The 22858-nt window shown below is 57.3% G+C and overlaps 1 protein-coding gene across 1 annotated transcript in view; it reads right to left on the bottom strand.

Annotated features, from left to right (window-relative positions):
• KNDC1 (kinase non-catalytic C-lobe domain containing 1) overlaps nt 1–22858 on the bottom strand; it is a 65522-nt gene that overhangs the window by 14877 nt on the left and 27787 nt on the right. The window contains exons 10-20 of the mRNA XM_086681254.1: nt 15862–16020; nt 13886–13963; nt 13210–13303; nt 12551–12713; nt 11785–12473; nt 11306–11450; nt 10193–10290; nt 8955–9343; nt 4682–4711; nt 273–366; nt 69–166 (exon numbers count right to left, since the gene is read on the bottom strand). Of these exons, the coding sequence (XP_086537380.1) occupies nt 69–166; nt 273–366; nt 4682–4711; nt 8955–9343; nt 10193–10290; nt 11306–11450; nt 11785–12473; nt 12551–12713; nt 13210–13303; nt 13886–13963; nt 15862–16020 (2037 nt within the window). The remainder of the gene's footprint in view (nt 1–68; nt 167–272; nt 367–4681; nt 4712–8954; nt 9344–10192; nt 10291–11305; nt 11451–11784; nt 12474–12550; nt 12714–13209; nt 13304–13885; nt 13964–15861; nt 16021–22858) is intronic.

The raw sequence follows: 22858 nt of genomic DNA, 5'->3' as shown, positions 1-22858 counted from the left end.
GGGGCAGATATGGGAGGGACAGGGATGGGAGGCAGGGGTGGGAGGGGTAGAGACGCAGGGGGACTTGCCTGCAGATACTTCTTGACCAGTCCAAGGAACTGCACCTTGCACTTCATTTCTTCCAGCTGCCCTTTCAGTTTGGACAACATGGTCTTCACCTCGGAACCTGGGGGCAGGCAGAGGTGGCACAAAGTGGTCCCCTGAGCTCCCGGGGGGGGGGGGTGGGCCCTTTGTCCAACTCTGTGCTCTGGCATGTGGACACGCAACACTACCTTTGTTTCGCTTCTCTTTCTGTAAGAGCTTCTGGTAGAACTTCAGAGTCTTCCGGTAGTTTCTTTTCTCTATCATGAGCTGCTGCTCCAGCTCCTAGTGAGGAAAGAGCCCGTGAGCCCAGGCGACCGCCCTCCTCCCTCTGCAGGAGGTGCTGGCGGCCCAGGCTCTGCTCACAACAGGCTTTCCGACTGTTGTCTCGAAAGCAACTGCTCAGCAAGGCCTACACAAGATGCACACACGGAACACACGTTAGCATGCAGGGACACACATGTGAATCATGTGGAAATTCTTGGGAGGAAAGCTGTCAAACAGCCACAGAAGGACTATCTGTGCCTGCGAGCTGGGATGTGAGGCCTTGTGCAAGGCCTAGTGCAAGGACACTAGGAAATGTGAAGGGAAACCGCGCTGAAACAGCGGGGGGAGGCCAGCAAGGGAGCTCTCAGCCCACGGCCCGGTGAAGTAAAGACCCAGCAAGGACCTTGCAGGTGGATACACTTCACCACCCCGCAGGAGGAAGGAAGGTTTCCTCCTGTCCTGGCAACAGCCCAGCCAGTGAGAGGTAGTCATGGCCTAGCCAATGAGAGACTGCCAGAGCCCAACTAAGGCGGGACTGCCATAACCCAGCCAATGAGAGACAGGGATTCCACTGAGCCACTTAAAGAAAATTACAGACCGTCAGGTCCCCAGTAGCCCCCAGGATGCCCGCAGAGGAGGGGGTTGGCGGACAGGGTCCACAGCTTGGGCCTCGCCCTATCCCTTTGCAACCCAGGCCCTGCCTCCTGGCCTTGGCTCCACCCCTGACACCTGCCCTGGCCCACGGAGGGTCTGTCCTTCTGGAGCGTTCTCCAGATACTACTTCCGGCCGGTTGGGAGGGCGCCTGGCGCATGCCTACCGCCTTCCTGGTCCTGGGAGGGGCCGGAGGGGGGGCACTTGCGGCCCGGGGAGGTCCCTGCAGGACCCCCATGCGACCCCGCACCTCGGCCCCGCTTTCCGGGGGACCCCAGCATGAAGTCCCTGCCACAGACTCGGAGCGACTGGCCCCAGTTCCTGCCGCGGGCCCTCGGCCACCCCTGCGTGGGTACAGTGGCCTGGAAGTGTGGACGCTGCCGCCTGCGGACCGTCCAGAGGGCCGCGGTGCCAGCGGAAGTTCCGCTGGGTCACGTGTCACTGCCCACCAGGGAGCCCAGCGACAGAGGCCCCAGCTCCCTCCAGGAGAATTTGCATCTTCAGGGAGAGGAGGCGCATCCTCCTCGGAGAGTCCACAAGGGTGCTTGCTCGGAAGGGCAGTATCCCTGGCTCTGTCCTCCAGGGCAGACAGTCTGGGTTCTTCTCTTACCCAGAGGGGGCAGGAAAGGCCCCAGGGCAGGCCCACTCAGGGCAGGGAATGTTGGAAAGGACCAGAATCCAAATGTGGCCCCTCCCTTCAAGGAGGGAGCTGACAGATACAGCCTGGCCCACTGCCCCCACCTGGCCAAGCCCAGGGCTGAGAAGGGATGTGACAGTGGAGCAGTGAGGGGTCCGGAAGCCAGGCAGGTCCCTGGGAGCTGGCCTTGAGCGTGGGTCTCCAGCTGGGGCTGTGGGTTTACTTTTCCTGTGGGTGGGTACAGTGAGGGACCAGACTAGGGCCGGGGACCAGCGAAAGGTAGGCGTTGGCTCAGGGAGGTCTCAGACTCCCTGGGAAATAACTTCCTGTTAACAGGGTTCAAGGTGGCCCCAGGGCCCTGAAGCTGCCACACTGACAAGAACCTTAATCTGAAAGTCAAATACACTGTGGTTTTCACTTGGGGACATCTAATCACCTCAAACCCAAACAAGCTTTCCCCTGATCTTATCTAACTACAACTATGGACTTTGCTTTATTGGTAGCATTTATTTCTGTATGATTTTGTAAAATAAAAAATGCAGGTGATACTTTAATTTAAATATTTGAATCCCTTCTCTCTGGTGGTTTTACTGAAAGGAGGTTCACGTGGCTGTCTTCTTCACGCTGCTACGATAACAACGGGGTGGCAACAGCCACAGCAGAGGGTAGGAGCCTCTAGGCCCAGGGCAGCTGGGGGGCAGGGGCCGTGCCTGGTGTTGGGGAGTGTGGTGCAAACACAACCACATGGCCCTGCCACATCTCCGTTGGTAAATCAGATCCCCCGTGGCCTCTGAGTGCAAGCTGCTGAGGGCAGGGGAGGAGTCACGCACGGGGAGGAGGTCGATTTAGACCTTGAGGGAGACCCTCGAGGGCAGGGGAGGAAGCCTGCCGAGGGCAGCTCGAGCTGCCCCAAAGCTGCCGTTGCACCGTTTGGCTGGGCCCGTGTTTGAGCAGAGCGTGGGATTTGACACCACGTGGCCCTGGGTCCAAATCTCCCTCCCCTACTTGACAGCTGGAGGCCCTGGTCACCAGCTGCCAGGGTGCAGAGGAGAACGGGCCCCCAGGGTACGTGGGGGCAGGACTGAAGTGCGCCTCCGACGTGGGAGCCACTGGCCGCGTGTAGCAGCTCTTCTATTTCAGTGGTATGAAAATGTTAATTCCTCGGTCACGCGGGCCACACCTCAAGCGCTCAGTTAGCCACACATGGCCGGTGGCTGCCCTGATGGATGGTGCAGATCTGGAACATTTCATCGTTGACGGCAGTCCCGTCAGATGGCACAAATCTCCACACAGCAGCAAATGCAGGTGGCCCCGCAGAACTGTGTTCGCGGAGGACTCCTCCTCTGCCTTCTGGGTGTAGGGACCTGAGTGTCTCTGCCCTCCATGAATGCTTCTCTGTGACCTTGGCTTTCTGATGATGCAGTGGCCCCTGCCGGAGAGGGGAAGGATGGCCTCGGCCCCGCGTTCCAGGGCTCCCCTCCTTTTGCGTGGCTCAGAACAGCCATGGGGAGAGCACCCTCTGAGGCCACCCTGCATGAGGCCCTGTCCAGCCCTGTCGCCCCCTTGCACGCTTGTCCAGATGCTGATAAGACCCCTTCTCCTGGAGCGGGTTTGTGGGCACTGGGGCCGATGGGTCACACACCTGCCAGAACGGGGTTCACGTGGTCTCGTCCCAGGTGAGCGTCTCGGCAACCTCAGGTTTTAAGGTTGGGTGTGAAGTTTGTCAGTAACACCTCTCACGCTACTGAACTACAGACTGGTTCTTTGGAAAGGACCATTTTGACTGATTTTAAACTAAATCTATGTGAATTAAAATTCACGCAGAACGGGATGATGGAGAAGAAACATGGGAGCCGGGCAGCACGGCCATGGCCACACTTGGCAGAAGCAGAGGCGTCCTGGACCACGGGCTGAGCCGGACTGGCTGCGTCTAAATAAAACACCCAGGATCATTCGAGGTTAGGCGTTTCCCCTGGCCGAACCCAAGTGAGGGTTTTTTTCATCACACACCATGGCCCTTGATTTACACAGGCCTGAAAGCTGGCCAGTGCTGGGAAGGAGACAGAACCACAGTCGGAAGGAAGATGGAAAAGCCAGAACTTGTAGGCAAAGAGAGAAAAGAGGGATTGAAAGAGCGGACCTACGCCGGCCGACTCCATCTTGTTCTGTGTCCTCCACCTTGAGTGACTATGTCCCCGACATGGCCCCTTTCCGGGAAAATCGCAGAAACCTCAGACCACGCCTCCTCCCCTTGAGTAACCTCCCGCTCACCCGTTCAAACTCCCCGATCAAAACATGCCCGGCCACCTGCGTAACAGGACTCTGACCCTTCCCCAGCCAATCGGCCGAGGCCATGACCCTTCCCCAGCCAATCGGCTGAGGCCACAGCCATTACCTCACCAACTGCCCCTAGACCCCTATAAAACCTTTGTGCTTTTGAAACTCGCTCTCTCTCCCCCCACCCCGGCATCTCACCCCTGCGTCGGTGCAGGTAGGGGATTGAGCTCGAGCTAGCTCGAATAAAGGCTCTTTGCTTTTGCATCGGACTCGGCTCCCTGGTGGTCTTTGGGGATCACGAATTCTGGGCATAACAGGATGAACCGAGATCAGCACCATTCACCTCAGCACTGAAAGCAAAGCCCGTTTTAACAGCAGGCGAAGGGCAACAGAGGACCTCCGCGCTGCGTGTGCCGCCTCGGAGATGCTGCGGCCACACAGAAGGCCGGCTCCCGGCCCCCACTCGCGGCACGTGCTGGGGCGCCAGTCGGCACGCACTGGGTGTGCAGGTGCTGCTGTGCGGTCAGGGACGGATGGAGGGAACATGATGCCCTCTGGTTGACCCCCCCACCCCAACGCCTGACCTGTTGCACACTCGCTCTGTTTGGGCAGCAAATGTGGAAGTGTGTCTAATGGTTGTTTTATACCCTTCGAGTTTGTCTGGGGCTCCTGTTTTGAAACAGACACGGTGGTTCTCAGAGAGAAATGTGAAACCGGCGGCCTGATCCAGCCCACCCACGATGCAGGCAAGGGCACAGGAAACTCACCTGGCGGCATTCGGGTTCCAGCAGAGACGCCTTCCCGGGAGAGCAGGAACAGAAGGGAAAACACGTCACTCCACAGCTTCCCTCAAACTGCCTGCTTCCTGCAGACCGTCCCCCGCGGGAGCCGCCCGCTGAGGACCACGGGACCGGGCCCCACTCTCAGTGGTGGCAGGCCCGGGGAGCCTCGTCCCCACCACAGGGTCATGGTCCGGATAAGAACGGACGCGGGCGCCAGCAGCCTCCTGGGCTGAGCACGTCTCTGAGCCCACTTTCAAGAACAGTCTGTGCACGGTGCATGGGTCACCCACGCTCGCCAGGGGGTGCATCTCCCTGCAAGGGGCCACCACCCCGAAGACAACACAGAATTGAGGACAGGGCCCCGTCAGCCTGGGCCAGGCACTCGCACAGGTGAGAGCCACCCTCTGTGGCCCTGAGTTCAAGGGGCCGGAAACAGGGCAGCCGGTCCATAGCCGCCCAGCAGGCGTGACCTGTGATGTCAGAGGACATGACTTGTGACCGCAGAAGGTGACCTCCGACACAGGTGGCACAGCTGGACTTCTCATCCCCCCGTCCCCACAGCTGTCGGGGGAGTTGGTGTGGGCACTGTGAGCCGCCCTGGCTGCCACCCTTGTGCCCTGGGTCAGTGGGGCTCCTGGGTCGCGGTCCCGCTGTGGCCAGGGTGGTGGGACGGTGGTGGGTTGGGCTTGAGGGGCGGGCGAAGGGGGCTCCCCAGGGATGCTGCCCGTGTCTTCTCTGTCACTCAGAGCTTCACCTATGGTGACATCTGCAGGTGTCAGTTCAGGTCCCCGGGACCAATGGTCGTCGCTCCCCTTTTTTCTCAACTAATTTTAAAATTTTTATTTAGAAATTTTTTTGTGACAAAATAAACATAACATAAAAGTTACCATTTTAACAAATTTTCATCGAGCTGTTCCGTGGCATCCAGTGTGCTCACCCCCCCATCCCCAGGACTGTCCCATCCTGGAAGGTCGTCCCCCATCAGACATCAGGTCCCCGTCCCCTCCCCCGTCCCTGGCGCCCACTGTCCTCTCTCTGTGGCTGTGAACGTGATGGCTCCGGGGACCTTGCGAGGGTGGAGTCACACCGGGCCTGTCCTTTTGTCTCTGGCTTCTGTCACTGGGCATCATGCCCTTGGGGCTCCTCCACGCATGACAGGTGTCTCCCTCCCGCGAGGCTGGGGGATGTCCCACTGTGTGCATATTGTACATCTTCTTTATCCGCTCATCCGCTGATGGACACTTGGGCGGCTCGCACCTGCTGGCTCCTGGGAACACCGAGCGCATGCGTCCCCTCGAGACCCTGCCTTCGGCTGTTCGGGTGCACAGACGTGGGGCTGCTGACCCACTGATAATTCTGTGCTTAGGTTTTGGAGGGATCGCCAGCGTTTTCCGCGGCGGCGGCGTCATTTTACGTTCCCGCCAGCCGTGCGCAAGGGTTCCAGCTTCTCATCGTCCCAACACGTGTTCTTTTCTTTCTTTGCCAAATTCTGGTACCGGCCACCCTACTGTGTGTGAGGTGGTGCCTCGCTGTGGTTTTGATTCGCTTTTCCCTCACGACTCACGACGCTGGGCAACCTTCTCGTGAGCTTGGCTATTTGTGTGTTTTCTTCGGAGCGATGTCTGTGCAAGTCCGTCGTCCGTTGTTCGGTGCTTGCGGAGTCCTCTGTGTTCCCCACGTACTCTGGAGCCCGAGCCTTTCTCAGGCGTGGGATTCGTAACTGTTTTCCCCGGTCTGTTGGTGGCGTCCTCTGATGCGCAGGTTTTCATCTTGATCACGTCCAGTGAATCTATTTTTACTTCTGTTGCCTGCGATCTTGGTGTCGTGTCCAAGAAATCATTTCCAAATCCAGTGTCACCAAGCTCCTCCCCTGTGTTCCTCCATGGGTTTTAGCTCTTGTGCTTCGGTCTCCGATGTTCTGGCTAATTTTTGAAAGTGCCGTATGGTCCAGGCCCGACCGCTCCTTTGTGCAGCTGGACACCTGTCTTCCCAGCGCCATTCGCTGTGCGGACTGCCCTCTGCCCTCTGCCCGCTGGCCGGGCCTGGCGGCCTGTCAGCACTCACGTCGGTGGGGACTTGTTTCGGGCTCCCCATCCTGCCCCATGGGCCTGTGCGTCTGTTCTGTGCCGAGACCACACGGTGGGGACGGTGGCAGCTTTGTGACAAGTTCTGAAACCAGAGGTGAGAATCCTCCACTTTTGTTCTTCTTTGTCGCGATCGTTTTGGCTGTTTGAGCTTCCTTGAGATTCCACGTGAACTTAATGAAAACCACGTGGGTTTTCAATTTCTTCCAGAAGCACCGTCGGGTCATTGCTCTCCTTTCGGGTCAGCCACCTGTCTCGGTGCGGACGTGTGGGTACGCGCCACTTCGAGTCAGAAAACAGACCCGCGTGGTTCCTTTAGTTTCTCAGACTGCTGCCGCTCCGGGCACCGGAGCTCTGTAGCTGCTTCCTCTGACTTTGGACGTCTCCCGTCTTGTTTCGTCATCTCCTTACTTTCCGGCACGAGATGCCCCAGCTCATCATCACACGTCCCGGGGTCGGTGACTTCCCCCCGGAGCCCTGGTCCCTCTGACTGGAGGACAGTGTGCTCACTGCTGCTTCTGGGCCCTAGCAGCAACACAGCTGGGAAGTGTGCACGCGTGAGTGTTCCGTGAAGCGTGTTTGTTCCTCACCGCCTCCCAGCGCTCACGGTCTGTGGGTTCTTCTCATGAGGACGAGCATTGGGACGCTCAGGATCCTGCGTCAGGGGAAGCTGTTCCACTCTTGGTGACGAGGCCTATGCTCGTCTTGGGGTGTCATGAGCCGTGACCCCGTCGCTGGTGCCCGCTCTGTTCTCTCACCACCTGTGCAAGCCCCGTACCCTCCGTTTCCCATGACTGGGAGTCTGATGTGGCCCACAGTCGCGCTGGCACCTTCTGCCCCTTGTAGTCTGTTCACTTTCTATTTCTGGGAAAGGCCCCCGCGGGTGCAGAACCAGGGCTGCCGGGGCGAGAACATCCAGCAGCTCCGAGGGCAAATACACGTTACAGGAAAGGAAGTGCGAGCGAGGTCTGCAGGCCCCCCAGTGGAAGGAAGGGGACCGTCGGGCCTGGGAGCTGTCCTCTCTGCCCGCGGCACTGGACTCCAACACAGTGCCGTGAAGCTTCCGCGTGGTCCCAGAGGAGGGCGCCCTACATGGGGGCCACCCTGCGCACCGGGTCCCCACGGGAGGCCCCCAGCGTGCGAGGCCAGGCCTCCGAGTCTGTTGCCCGAGGCGGCACATGCAGGGCCTGCGGCACGACGCCGGGAGGAACGGCACGGCTCCACAGGGCACGGCCGCTGTCCACACGTGCGGCAGGACCAGGCAGGGCCCGTCCTCTGTCTAGCGCAGGGCTGAGCAGCGCAGCCAAGTTGAGGCAGTGGCCGGAGGCCAACAAGGTGAAAACACCTGGGAAAGGTTCAGATGGTGCTGTGAGGGCCGTGCGACGCAACGTTTCTGGGGCTTGTGCTTGGAGGCCAGAGGAGGTGAGTCAAGCAGGGGCGAGTAGAGGCGCCAGGGCAGGATGCTTGAGCGCTGACGGTTCCTTCCCGTCTGCTCTGCTGGTGGGGGGGGGGGGGGTCGCACCTCGTGCGCCTCCGTGGGAGCCCCTGGTCCCAGGAGGAGGCTACAGCCCAGGTCAGAGCGGCTGGTTATGGGGAACCTCGGGTCCTGATCTCTGGGGCGCTGCCCTCACCTAAGGACTGGCCTGGCCTGGCCACTCTCCGGTTTGTGCCCTCCTGTCACCCTGCTGACTCGGGAGGAGCCTGGGCTGCCCTGACCAGGATAGCGCGGGGGGAGGGGTGGGCTGCTCACAAGAGAAGCTCAGGCCGGGCCAGATGGAGCCCGGGGCCGGCCTGAATGGACTGCCATGGGCAAGGCGTCTACGGCACTTTTCTCATCGCGGTGGGTGCGCTGCCCAAGGGGCAGGAGGTTGCCTGGGGGGAGGGAGCTGCACCTGCCTGGCCCGCCAGAGACACGGCCCGAACCCAACTGTGGTCGCCCTCACGAGGTCCTCTCCTGCCACGCGTGGACCACTTGACCAGCTCACAAAGAGACAGAAGCCATTTCCTACCCCAGATGTGGAGGGGGTGCCCAGACCAGAGGGGGGCGCTGGTGGCGGGCGGGGGCCATGGAATGGGGCACGGGGAGGGGCTCTGTGCGCACCATGCCCCACTACCTGCCGCCACGCGGGACTTGCACCCCCTCCCCCAGTACCGGGCAGCGGCCCAGGACTCACCGGGCTCTGGGCGTCGGCATCCACGGCCCCACCGGCTTTCTGCCTTGCCAACTCCTGCACGTAGCTGTAGACGTCGGCGCCGAAGCAGTCGGCCTCGTAGAAGGCACTGCACCAGCCGGGGCTGCAGCTCTGGAGGTCCGCCGGGCCGGGGTTCACGGCCAGGCCGCCGTCCTTGGGCCGGGGCAGCCGGGCCACTGCCTCGGGGCCCCCACCCTGCTGCCCGTGCTCTCCGGCTTCCGGCTGCTGTTCCCGCTCGGCTTTGACAGACTTCTGAGGCCGGAATCCCACCTCAAAGTTACCCCGTGAGAGCTCGTCTGCGTCCACGTCGGACAGTGGTGGGGGCGGGCAGGGGGCTCGGCTGACGCGAGTGGTGGCCGGTTTCTCCTTCCCTGTACAGGAGAGGACGGCCACCCTCGAAAATGCAGCTCGAGTGGCAGGGTCCATCACCAACTCTTTACAGAGAAGCTGATTGCGCTCAGATGAGCCCCTCGAGATGGCAGGGTGCCCCCCTGAAGAGGGTTCTGAGGGTTCAGGGCAGGGGTCCTGCCTCCCAGGAGGATCCCTCAGATCCCCTCCCAGCACGGGCTGTCCCGGGGTGGGGGAGGAGACTCCTGGGTCGTGAGCTGCTTGTGTGTAGATGAGGAGGAACCAGACTGGACGGAGGGCCAGCAGGGCACTGGGGGCCCGGTGGGCACCCTCACTTTGCTCTCAAACTTCCTGGAGTGCGCACGTGGAGAAGGGTGGGGTGAGGTGCCTGTGCTCGCCACCCGCTCTGATGGCCATGACACGTGTGATCACAGTCACGCAGCCTGACTCCTACAGCCATGCCCCACTCCCACGGTATCCGTGAAATTACACAGATTTCCGACATCCTGCAGCCTGTGCTAACAATCCAGGAAAATAACCCTCAGACTCTTTAACTGGCACATGTTTCCAGGAAAGAAGCAAAGATTTGTCCCATCACCAGGCTGCTGGCCAGCGATTCCAGGAAGCAGAATGTGACCCCCCGGCCCCCAGTGCACTGGGCTCCTGTGTGCCACCCACCTGCGGGCGTGGGAGAGCCCCCCCTCCTGGCACAAGGTCCCCAGCTGGCAAGCCCTGCTCTGGGTGCCTTTGAGAGGACACTGGGGTACCCGGGGGCAAAGGGAAGCCTCTCCTGGAATTACCCAGCCACGCCAAGAGAGTCAACGTGGACCCCACCATGGAGAGTTCTTGCCCCGATGGAGCCCATGTCTTACCCGCCCCGTGCAACGATGGCCTTTTGCTGGACAGTGAGCAGCCACTTGGAGCGCTAGTCCCATCACCCTGGGGCTGTGACACGGCCTCCTCTGAAGCGCTGCCATCAGAGGGAAGGATGCTTCAGATGCCCCTGTGGCCCGGCCCGTCGGCCCCCCACGACGCCACAGCTTCCCTGAACTGCTTTCCAGCAGGAGTCTCTGGGCGGATGTGCAGAAGCCCCCAGAGCTCACCCCATGTAAACACACCTGGGCTGCGGTGGGGGCCCACCGGTGACCTGGCCCTCCCCCTTCACCCCCCCCCCCCCGCCCAACACACACCACTTAGCAGAGGCCCCACCCAGCTTCCCTAGGACACCCTGACTGCGGGCCACAGGCTGTCACAGAGCACCCTCCTTCCAGAACAATTAAGGGGCCCAAATAATTGGCACAGGGTTTTCTGGAGGTCAGTGCTGTGAGAATGCGGGGCGTTGGCTGCCTGCGGGCCTGTGAGTGTTGGGACCCGGGGGGGGGGGGCAGGCACCGATTTGGGGTGTTCAGCGGTGTTGACCTGTCTACACGGGGCGGGCAGTGAACACCGCAGGGCGGTCCCGCGGCTCCCACTGCCTGGTGCAGTCACAGGGATGGGGGCGGGGAGGGCTGTGGGTGTGCCTGGGGCTCAGGGACTGGGTGTCGGGGCATCGGGCCTCTCCAGGCACCCCCCACATCGCTGTGGACAGTCCTCCAGGAGGGGGTGGGCCAGCCCCGGCAGATGAGCAGCAGGGCAGTCTCTGAAGGGGCGGGGGGCGGGGGGACAGCACAGGGAGGGTCTCCATCCACCTGCTGTCATCCAGCTCTGACCCGTTCCCTGGGGGGCGTCCTCCCCTCTGGGCCCCGGGTCACTCCGCCTCCTCGGGCCGGTACCTGAGCAGGGGCTGTGCCTCCCACACTCTCTCTCCCTGCCCATAGGAGCCCGGTGCCCACAGGGTGGGCTGCAGGCCTGGCAAGGGGGACCCGGGCGGACAGCCGAGTCTGGCGAGGGCGGGGAGCTGGAGCCCAGGGGGGTGGGAGGGGACGCAGGGAAGGCAGCCCAGGGCTTAGAGGAGGCGGAACAGGGCCCCAGGGTGGGGGACTCACTTCTCCGGGGGCGATGCCCTTCCGTTCACCACGTGGAAGAGATTGTGCAGCAACTGTTCCCCCCAGTACAGGTCACAGAACTTCTCCGAAATGGCCCCACAGAACGTGGCGTAGGTGAGGTCTTTCAGGGCGTAAATGTATTCCCCTGGGTTTGCAAAATGACAGCGGCCAGTTACCACGTGGGAGAGCACCTTCCGTGCTCCCCGCTCTCCAGGGCGGAAGGAGCTGGCAGGGGGCCGCGCGGGGCGCCAGGGCTCTAAGTCCCTCTTCCTGCCTAAGACTCTGCTGCCGGCCGAATCCTGGGGGGCTCAGCTCTGCCCCCTGAGCTCTTGGTGCAGATGGATGAGTGGGGGGCCCCCTCTTTGTGACGACCCCAGTTCCCCCTTCACACGGGCCCCCTACAGTGTACTGCGTCCCCCCATGGCCTCTCCCTGGTCCTGGGGCTGCTCCGGGGAGCCCTGTGGTCCCCCCCGTGATACCCATGATCAGAGCCTCCAGCCCGTTGTCCAAGTAGCCGTCAAAGGCAAACTCCTCCTGGATGAGGCGCATGGCCTCCTGCAGCGACGGACAGGCCGTCCTCTTCGGGAGGGGTGAGGCGTCCACACTGGGCGGACAGAGCTTGCGGTCTGCTGGCAGGGGCCGCTCGCGGTGACTGTCTGGGGCCTGGTCATCCTGCTCTGGGACCGAGGTGCCCTTGGGGCTGTCTGGACTCGCCTTGGCCAGGGAGGGGTCCCTCGGGGCTGACGGGGGACCCCCCGGCTCCTGGCCTGGGCCCTCAGTGGCCTTGCTCCTGGGCGGCTTGGCTGGGTGACCCAGGTCATGGCGGGCTGCACTGGACCCTGGGGGCCGAGGCCTGAGGCCCTCGGAAGAGGCTCCAGGCAGGGCTACTGGGTCTGGCCCTTGCTCCGTGGGGGGCACCTGTGCCTTCAGGGGTGGGACAGCCGTAGAAGATGCGGGCATCGCTGGTGAAGCCTCCTCCGGCGGGCTGGCCGGGGCAGGGGGAGGGGTGCAGGGGTTCCCCTGGCCCGTGTCTCTCGGCACGGACTCTCTGAGAGGCTCTGGGGCTGCTCCCTGTGGTCCGGCACCCGGTACCAGCTGGTCAGGAATCTGCTGGCTGGGGGCTGCTCCATGGGTCTCGGGAGCCTGCTTCGCAGCGCCCTCCCGGTCCCTGAGAGCACAGAGAGAAGGAGAGAGCACTGAGGAAGGGCTCGGGGACCCCGCCAGCTCCGGGGTGGGGTTGCTCACCTGGCGTCACCTGCATCTGGTGCCAGTACAATGGGCTTGAAGTGTGTGGCTGCCGAGGTGAAGGCGGCCGGCAGGGAGGTGGACGCTTCGCAGCAGGAGGGTTGAGTGGGCACGGGCCCCTGCACTGCCACCAGCCTGCTGTCCCCTCCGACCTGAACAAAGCCTGGGGACAGACTCCGCGTGAGTGCGGGCCCCGAGATGCCCTGGAGCAGCTCCCGCCTCTGCCATAAGGTGCGCTGGCTCCTCCCCACCCCCGCGGGTGCTGCACCCCTCCCCGCCGCGGGGCTCCAAGGGGACTTTGACAGGCCTGAGGTGGCCGGGGTCAAGGGTGGCGGAGCTGGGAGCCACGGAGAAGGCCACGGACGGGAGGAGGGGGTCTTCTTTGTGCTGCAGGATGGGGGTTACCACCCAGACATGACAGGCAGGCTGGGGGGAAGACGGGGCAGGACGGGAGCTGGGCAGCGGCACGTGGATGTGGACACAGGAGCGTGACAGGGCCGTCAGACCAGAGGTGGAGAGCCAGGCCGCCAGGAGGTCCTGGACACCCTGCTCTGGGGCCCCGTGGTGGCTGCCTGTGGGTGTCCGCTCAGGGCTGGGGGGTCAGCAGCGGGGGTAGCCGTGGCGTCGGGGGCAGGAAGGGCCAGGCCCTGGCGGCTCACCTGAGCTGGGCCCGGGAGGCGGCATCGCACTGGGGTTCAGCTCCACCACCGAGAGAGCGTTCTGGAGGCCGATGGTCTCCTCCTCCTGGTCAACCTGAGGCCGAAGAACAGGATGGCCCCAGTCAAGGTGAGTCCAGGGGCCCGGCGGTCCCGAGTGGATGCCGTGGAGCGCTCCCCGACTTTTCAGCGGAGCTCTGAGCTGGCACTGGCTCACACACTGGACTTGCTTCTCTCTCTATTTATTTTTCAGATTTTATTTTTCGGTTATGTCTACACCCAGTGTGGGGCTCAAATGCACAACCCTGAGATCAAGAGTCCCCTCCTCCCCCGACTGAGCCAGCCGGGTGCGCCCTGGTTTGCTTCTCTTTCCAATGGGAGCCTTGGGGGCGCTTGCTTCCTAATTCAACAAAGTGTGGGTAGGGTTCTAGGGCACCGTCGCTGCGGGGGAGTGTGTGTGCCTGTCTGCCATCCACGGGGCCCGCCGGGTCCGCAGGCCCAGGAGGCTGACAGCCACCTGTGCCTGAGGGTCACTGTAGGGTATGCCCCCCCCCCTTCCTAAACTCGCCCTCCACCTGCACAGTAAACAGCAAGAACAAGCATCCTCGTCTCCCCAGGGCCCGGGCCCCAGCACAGAACCGAGGGGGCTTCACATACACTCTGCAGGGCACCGTCTTACCTTGCAGGTGGACGCCCTCAGGTGGGCTAAAATCTTCCTGCTGTCCATGCCTCGCTGAAGGAGGTAAGTGCTGCATATCTGAAAGAAGGAGCCCCGTGTCCGGCATCTGGGAGGCCGCAGGCCGGGCCCATGTCGCTCCAAACATAGAGGGGAGCACGCCTTGGGCAGGAGCCCTTGAGAGAGTGCACAGCGGTAGGGAGGAGGGCCTGGGGGCTTCGTGTACAGGAAGCAGACCCCAGCCTCGGGCAGCCGGGGATGAAATTCTGCAGCCCCACGTAGAAGGAATAAAGGCTGAACAGAAATGCCCCCCACCCCTTGCTGAGGGGCTGCCTCAGTGCCGGAGAGGAGGGCACAATGACACATGACCTTTCCAGCCTGTCCCTCTAAAGACTTCAAGAACAGGTGATGCTACAGAACCACAGAGGAGTTAAGGGCAGACCAGTCAGCTCCCACATGCACAGACAGCAAACCCCAAAACTGCAACCTAAAAAAACAGGCAAGAGAAAACTTCTGTAGACATTTCCAATTAACTGCAATTTGACCCAGGCAGGCCCGAGTCCTCGGTGACCTTGACAACAAGGCAGTGGCTGCTTGCAGGACAAATGTGGATGGGGCCCAGGCAGGTTTGAAGCCAGCTGTCTGTCCCCGCGTCTGTGCGTGTGCCCCGCCTGTGCGTGCACAAGAAGAAACGCTCTGGGATGGGGGGGTGGACCCTGAAAATGCAGCTGACCCCTGGGAACCGACTCTACAAGCTCAAACATTCTGATATTTGGGGAAAGAATGTCACTGATGAGAACGTCTACTTTTCATCTGGGGTCATGGACGGTATTGACAGTGAAGATGAAGAAAGATAAAGATTCTTTTTTAAGCTACCGTGTAAGCACCTTCCCTCCCCCCGAACACCTATATCATTTCCTAATTGCTGGCGGGAACCCCAACCAAGCCCTGCACAGAGGCTGGCCAGCCAGAGCGCGGCTTGGGGCGGCTGAAGTCAGGCACAGCCCCGACCCCTTCGGGCTCTTGCCTGGAAAACCTCAGTTTGTTCGAGCCAACGCCAGGCAGAGGCTATGCCCTCCTGCCTTAGAGCAATTACTATCAAAGGTCACGGCTGTGAACCCCTCCTCTGCCCCTGTGGGGCGAATGTGACTCTGACGACCCAGGACGGTCTTGTTCAGGGGTTTATGCCTGATCCCCCGAAGCTCGACCGTCAGGAAGGGTGGGTCCTGGCTCCCAGCGTCCATGTGCTGGTGCTGACCCGCCCCGGGGCAGTTTCCTCTTGTGTCCCCGCTCTCCCCGTAACCTCCAGCCGCCTCCGTGCAGATCTGGACTAGAGCGCAAGTCCTTCTCCTGCGGGCCGTCCCCCGGCTGTCTGTCTGTCTGTGGCTGCTGGGTAGTGTGTCTGGGCATCGTAGCTGATGTCTGAGTATCTCTCTTTGACACAGGGCTCCTCCTCACTTGGTGAAGCAGGGCAGTCAGGGGCAGAGGAGGCCGGCACAGGGCTTCTCCCTCCACAGGGTGGCCTTCCTGTGGCCTCTCCGTCACTGAGACAGTGGCCCAGTTCTCCCTCAGGCGTCCAGCTCTTGCTGGCAGACGCGGGCACTGTTGGGAGGGTCAGGATCCGGCCCCATCAGGCCCCCGCCCAGTCTGGAGAGACCAGAGGGGAGGCCGAGAGACCCTCAGAGGAGCTGTGGGAAGTCGGTTGTTGGGGAGAAGCCTCTGTCCCGTCTGGCAGGGCATGAGGGCAGGGGTTAGGCTGGCCCCAGGACGTTCCCCACCCACCCTGGCCTGGCGAACCCACGGAGACAATGGGGTGGTCCGGGGGTGAGCAGCAGACATCATCTACCGCCTATTCGCAAATGAAACCCATGGCCGTCTGTCCAGGGCCCACTCTTCCTGGAAACAAGAACCTGGGTCCCCTGTCGGCCATCGCTCAGGCCCTGGACTGTGAGCCGGGGTCCCGACCGCAGTGTGCTTACCTTGATGGCCTCTGCCGCACACGGCCGCTCCTGGGCGCTGCGTCTAGCCATGTCCAAGAGGAGGGTCTTGAGCCTGCGAGGCAGGGCCAGCTTGTGGTCTCGGGGAACACTGAACTTGGCTGCCGTCCACAGGACCGCAGCCACACAGTACACGGAGGCCTGGGGGCGGGGGAGGGAAAGGCCAGCCCTGCTCAGCAGCACTTCCCCACCCGGGGGTCCCCCAAGGGCACCCGGGGGCGCCAGCAGGACGGTGGCTCTGATCCGCGCCCCCGGTTCGCACTTCCTCGGAGCTTGGAGGTCCGCCAGACCCTGAGTCAGATCCCTGGGGGAGCGGGGACTGGCCTGGGAACCTGCGTGCTTACCAAGTACTCCCGGGTCATCACCCTCAGGTGTGAGCAGCCAAGACCTGAGGCCTCCGTGGGAAGGCCTTCCCACCTTCTGCTGTCCTCGGGCAGCTGGAGGCCGCGGCTCGGGGTTCAGAGGCCAGGAGCCCCCCAAACCAGCAGTGTGCTGCTATTTAGCAGCAGGTTCTCTGAGCAACAGCACCTTCCTCGGGCACCTGGGTGGCTCAGGCGGTTAAGTCCGGACTCTCTCAAAAGTAAATAAACGTTAAAAAAAATACCCGTGTCTACACACATCAGTTTACTCTAAACGTTCCTGATGCAAATGATGGGAAGCACCCAGTTTAAAAAAGAGGGTAAGGTGTGATACTCTTTTTTGTCAGCTGCAGAGAGCCAAGGAGTGTCACGGGACGTGGGCACTGATTTTCCAGCTCTTGTACCGGAAGTCACACAGGTGGCCCGACAGGCGTGCCGGCTTCGTTTTCATCTAACTCAACCGGCGGGATGAGAGCGACCCGAGGAAGGCCCGGTGCGAGCTTTGCTGCTGTAAGCCGGCCGCTGTCCCGCCACCAGCGGTTCTGGAGGGTCACGGCAGGCGCGGAGCACCTCTGCGTTCAGTTGCATCGTTAACGTTTCCTCCGTGCCCTCGTTAAGTCTATGCAGCTGACCAGATCGCGTGTGCCGATCTCCCCAGTGTGGACGCTCCCACGAGGCCACCTTCAAGCTGCTCGAGTGGTGCCAGTGCGCGGGGGCAGGGGCGGTGCCAGCGGTGCCCTCCAGGAGTGCTCCCACCGCCAGGAGCACAGGCCACTGTGCACGACAGTCACGCACGAATGAAATTATCAGCTGTAGATACTTATGAACGTTTTTAAAAAGCTGAACCTCTAATTTTGAGATAATTATGGATTCACATACAGTTGTAAGAAACAGTCCAGAGAGACTGTGTACCCCGGACCAGTTCTGCATGATAGTAACATCTTGCAAAGCTGCAGGACAACGTCCCAGCCAGGACGAGGCATCCACACGATCAAGGTACAGAGCGCTTCCTGCATGAGGCAGGGCAACAGCCCTCAGCCGCGTGTACTTAATCCCTGGCAACTACTCATCTGTTCTCTGTTTCTTTAATTGTGCCGTTTCACATAAATGGAATTACACAATATGTGACCTTTTGGGATTGGCTTTTAATTAAGTGGAGATCCTTCCAGGTTGCTGCCTTATCAATACCCCGTTCCTCTGACTGCTGGGTAGCAATCCATGGTGTGGACGGACCACAGCCAGTTTTACCATTCGCCCCAGACAGACACCCGGGTAGTTTCCAGTTTGGGGCTATTCTGAGTACAGCTGCCGTGGTCGTTCGTGTGCGTGATTCTGTGCGGACGTTTCGTTTCTCCAGGATAAGCACCCGGAAAGGCAGTTTCTGGGCTGCAGGGTGGTCAAAGAATCTGCCGAGCTGTCTCCCGAAGGGCTGTGCCCACCACGATGAGCGAGAGCCCCCGTGCGCGGCCCCACATTCTGGCCGGCACGCGTGTGGTCGGTGTGGGGTTGTCGCCGTTCCAGCCGGGGCCCAGGGGCCGCCTCCTCTTTTGCAATCCCAGGTGCCACAGGAGGTCGAACATCTTCCACATGCTCCTTAACCACACGCTGTCTTCTTCCGTGAGGGTCTGCACAGACCTTGGGCCCACTTTTTAAGCGGGTTGTTTGCTTTTTTATTGCTGAGTTTTAAGAGCTCTTTGTGTGTGCTTTGCAAATATTTTCTACCGGTCCCTGGCTTGTCTTTTCACTCTCAATAATATCTTTTGTGGAGCAGAAGTTTGAAATTTTACTGAAGTCTAACATCAATTTTCTCTTTCGTGGATCATGATTTTGTGTTGCGCCCAGAAGTTGTTGCCAGATTTCTCCGTTATTTTCTAGGGGTTTTATGGTTTTGCACTTTGCATTTAGGTCTGTGATCCATTTTGAGTTAATGTTTGTGAAAGGTGCAAGGTCTCTGTCTAGATTCTTTTTTTTTTTTTTTTTTTTTTTGCACGCGGACTTCCAGTTGTCCCAGCGCCATTTGTTAAAGAGACTGTCCTTTCTCCACTGAATTGCCTTTGCTCCTTTGTTAAAGACCAGTTGACTCTATTTGTGTGTGTCTATTTCTGGGCCCTCTATTCTGTTCCATTTATTTGTCTGTTCTTTTGCCAACACCACCCTGGCTCGACCATTATTGCTCTACGGTAAGTTTTAAAATTGGGTATTGTCAGTTTTCTGACTTTCTTCTTCTCCCTCAATATTTGCTGGCTGTTCTGGGTCTTTTATCTCTCCATACATACTTTAAAATCAGATTGTTGATATCCCTGAGTACCTTGCTGGAATTTTGATTGAAATTGCATTTGATTTATACATCAGATTTGGAAGAACTGATATCTTAACAGTATTGAATATTCCTATCCATGAATATGGAATGTCTCTCTATGTAGGCTTTTCTTCCATTAGGGTTTTGCAGTTTTCCGTATAGATGTTATACATATTTTGTTAGATTTATATATATGTAATTTTTTTTTGGTATGAATGTAGATTGCACTGTGTTTGTAATTCCAAAATCCAGTTGTGCACTGGTGGTAAACAGTAAAGCAACCGACTTTTGCATATTAACCTGCTATCCCGAAACCTTGCTATAGTTGCTCATTGGGGTGCCTGGGGGGTCTTAGTCAGTTAAGCGTCCAACACTCCGTTTTGGCTCAGGTCGTGATCTCATGGTTTGTGGGTTCAAGCCCTGCATCTGTCAGTGCAGAGCCTGTTTAAGATTCTCCCCTGCCTCTCGCTCTGTCAATATAAATAAATAAATAAACTTAAAAAATTGTTTATTAGTTCCAGGAGATTTTTGTTGATTCTTTGGGATTTTCTAAATAGGCAATCATGTCACTTGTGAACAAAGACAGTTTTATTTCTTCCTTCTCAATCCGTACACATTTTCTTTTCTTGTCTTACTCCATTAGCTAGGAATCCCAGTATGATGTTGAATAGGAGTGGTGAGAATGACATTCTTGAGTTTTCCCCAATCTTAGGGGGGAAGGATCTAGTTTCCTCACCATTAATTATGTGAGCTGTAGGTTTTAGTAGATGTTCTTTATCAAGTTGAGGAAGTTTCCCTCCATTCCTAGGTTGCTGAGAGCTTGCATCCTGAATGTGTAGTGAATTTCATCAATAGCTTAGCGTCTATTGACATAAACACAAGTTTTCTTCTTTAGCCCATTGATGTGATGTGTTAAATTAACTGATTTTCCATTGTTGAGTCAGCCTTTCAGGCATGGAATAAATCCCACTTGGTCAGTTTTTAATTTTGATGAAGTTCATTTTGCCCACTTTTCCTTTTGTGAAAAATGTAAGGATACTGCTTCTGGTGTCAAGGATAAAAGCTCTCTGCCTGGCTCTCCATCCCAGAGATTTTCTTGGATTTCTTTCATCAGCATTTTGTAGCGTTCAGCATTCAGTCCTGTGTGTGCTTGGTTAGATTACAGGTAAGTATTTCAATTTTTGAGTGATTGTACATTTACATAAATTTTGTATCTTAATTAAATTTATATTTATATGTATATTTCAGCTAGGACAATAGAAGAAATGACTTATTGTACACATGTTACATTCTGAGTACAGGATTAGTCCTGAAAATCACAGGTCCAGGGCAGAGGACCAAAAGGACTGTTTTTGTATGAGCAAGGTGGGTCTCTCAAAGGTGGTTGTTGCGATCAGATGACGATGGGTGTTTCTAGATCCATTTGTTTCTGAAACAAGATCTAGAAAGTAGGTGTGCAGCCCAATAATTGTGCCAGGGTCCCTGGCCTCTGGCTTTCCTTGTTTCCCCTCCCGTAGCTTCCACGGGTGCACAAGTTAGTGGTTTACTTGAACTTCTGCCTCATCGTTCTTCTTTTATGCTTCAGCCTGTGCATTTACTTCTTCCTCCACTTGGTTCATGGCCTGGAGGTTTCTGAGATGGTGCTAGTGCTGAGAGCACGCACTGTATTTTTAATTTTGGAGTCTGCATGTTCATTGCTAATATATAGAAATACAACTTATTTTTGAATGTTTATCTTATATCAGAACTCACTTATTAATTCTAGGAGTCCTTTGGTAGATTCCGTGAGTTTCCTTGGAATTTTCCACATAGACAGGTCTTCTGCGAATGGTATTATTTCTTCTTCCTGGCCTTTATGCTTCCTACATGTTTTTTTTTTTTTTTTTTTTTTTTTAATTATTGTAGTGGCTACCGCTTCCAGCAGTATGTTGAGTAGGAGCAGTGAGAGTGGACATCCTTGCTTTGTTCCCAGTCGTGGGGAAAGCATTTGGTCTTTCCCCATTGAGTATGATGTTAGCTATAGGGTGTGTGTGTGTGCGCGTGCATGTGTGTGTAGATGCTTTTTATTAAGCTGAGAAAGTTTCTTCTACTTGTATTTTTCTCAGGTTTTTGTTGTTGTTATTATGAATGGGTGTTGAACTTTGCCAAATGGTTTTTCTGCATCAATTAATGTGATTATGGGATTTTTCTTTTTTTAGCTGGTTAATATGTTGGACTAATTGATTTTCAAATACCAAACCAGCCCTTTATCCCTAGAATACCCCCCCCCCCAACTTTGTCATGGTGCATAGTTTTTATATATTGCTGAATTCTAGCTGCATATTTTGTTAAGGATTTTTGACTTTATGTTCATGAGAGATGTTGCTGTGTGTGTGTGTACAGATGCCTCTATCTATCTATCTATCTATCTATCTATCTATCTATCTATCTATCATCTATCTATCTACATTGACAGTATATATATTAGCTTAATTAGATATATTGGGAAGTGTTTTCTCTTTTCTTTTCTGGAAAAGATTGTGTAGAAATGGTAGTAATTTATCTTTAAACATTGAGTAGAACTCCCCCATGAAACTGCTGGGCCCAAAGATTTATTTTTTGAGAATTTTAAAAGTACAAATTCAATTTCCTCAATAGTCAAGGGCTGTTCAAAGATCTATTTCATATCGAATGCATTGTGGTAGTGTATGATTTCTGAAGAACTGGCCCATTTCATCTAAGTTGTTGAATTTATGTGTGTAGACTTATCTGTGGTATTCCATTATTCTTTCGATGCCTGAAGGGTTTGTCGGGGAATCCTCTGTGTCATTCCTGATATTAGTAATTTGTGTCTTCTTTTTATTGTTGTCAGTTTTGCTGCAAGTCTTCACATTTTGTTGGTCTTTACCAAGAACCACCTCTTCACTTCACTGTTTTCTCTATTGTTATTCCATTTTCATTGATTTCTGCTCTCATCTTCATGACTTCCTTCCTCTGCTCTGGGTCTGTGTTGCTCTTCTTCTAGGTTCTTGAGGAGCTTAGATTACTGACTTGAGCGTTTACCTCTTTTCTCACATATGCAATTAGTGCTACGAATTTCCCTCTTAGCCCTGCTTTGGCTGTGTCCCACAGTGTCAACATTGGCATCTGTTGATTGTCTTTTTTCATTAGGTTTGAATCTCCCTGGTTCTTGGTGTGGCAAGTGACTTTCGGTTGAAACCTGGACATTTTCATGTTGTAAGCCTCTAGATCTTATTTAACTTGTTTTACCTGACTTTCTCTGACAGCACTGTCTGGAAGAGGAGACACCATCTTGTTATTGCCAGCTGGGGGCACAGTCCAGGTCCTGTATTTGGCCTCAACTGACACCTGAGGAGGGGGCTCCTCTTTGCTGCTGGAGGGGGTGGGAATCCTGGCTCCCCGTTGGGCCTCCGGTGTCACACCTCTGGCCGGGAGGGGTGGGAGGGCATCCTTTCTGCTCCTCACCTGCCTTCACTCCCAGCACGAGGTAGGGGTGGCCTTGTTGCCGCTGGGTGACGGTGGGTGTTCTAGCTCTCCATGAGGCCTCCTTTGGCAACACTTGACCTCGAGGGGCATTTGCTACTGCGGAGGATTAGGTGCAGTGGTGGGGGTCCAGGCTCCCCACCCACATGCTCTTCACCGGCTTAATGGGCAGGGGTCCTTGGAATAGACTGGTGGGGGTGCTCAGCCTCCTCTGGCACCGCCTGGGTAGGCCCGCCCCTCTCCTCATCCCTTCCTCTGTCTCGAGTGCGGTGCCTTTGCCTCCGTGCATGAGGCAGAGAGAAGGAGAAGGGCCCTTACCGCTGTGCCCTCCTCAGCCCGAGGCCCCGGCCAGGCTGCCTTCTGCTCTCTGCCTTGCACACTTCTCACGTTTGTTTTAGGGATGCGGGGTTTCTAGCTGTACTTAGTCGGGGAGTAGGGAAGTGGAGTTCTACCTTGGTTTTGAATATAATTTACTTAATTTTAAGTTTGTATAATTTAATTTTTATTTCATTTTGTTATTATGTTTTAAAGTGGGCTCCATGCCCAACGTGGGGCTTGAACACACCACCCCAAGATCAAGAGTCACATGCTCCACCGACTGAGCCAGCCGGGCGCCCCGTAAGTGTGTACAATTTAATTTTTAATAACACTCTGTTTAACAAGTGCCTTGTAAATATTCCTGAAAGTTCAGCCCTGGGCTCTCTTGAGCCAACACGTACCGCCCAGAGCTGTCCATGCAGAAGTCCCGCCCCTGCCACCCTGGGGAGGCACCTGCTGGGTGGACGCTGCCCAGGCCAGGAGAGTCAGGGCTGGGGAGGCGACTCCTGCACTGGGGGAG

This window comes from Puma concolor, chromosome D2, assembly GCF_028749965.1.
Source record: "Puma concolor isolate L17-30 chromosome D2, mPumCon1.1.hap2, whole genome shotgun sequence".
Taxonomy (NCBI): Eukaryota; Metazoa; Chordata; class Mammalia; order Carnivora; family Felidae; genus Puma; species Puma concolor.
This window is presented reverse-complemented; position numbering and strand designations above follow the sequence as displayed.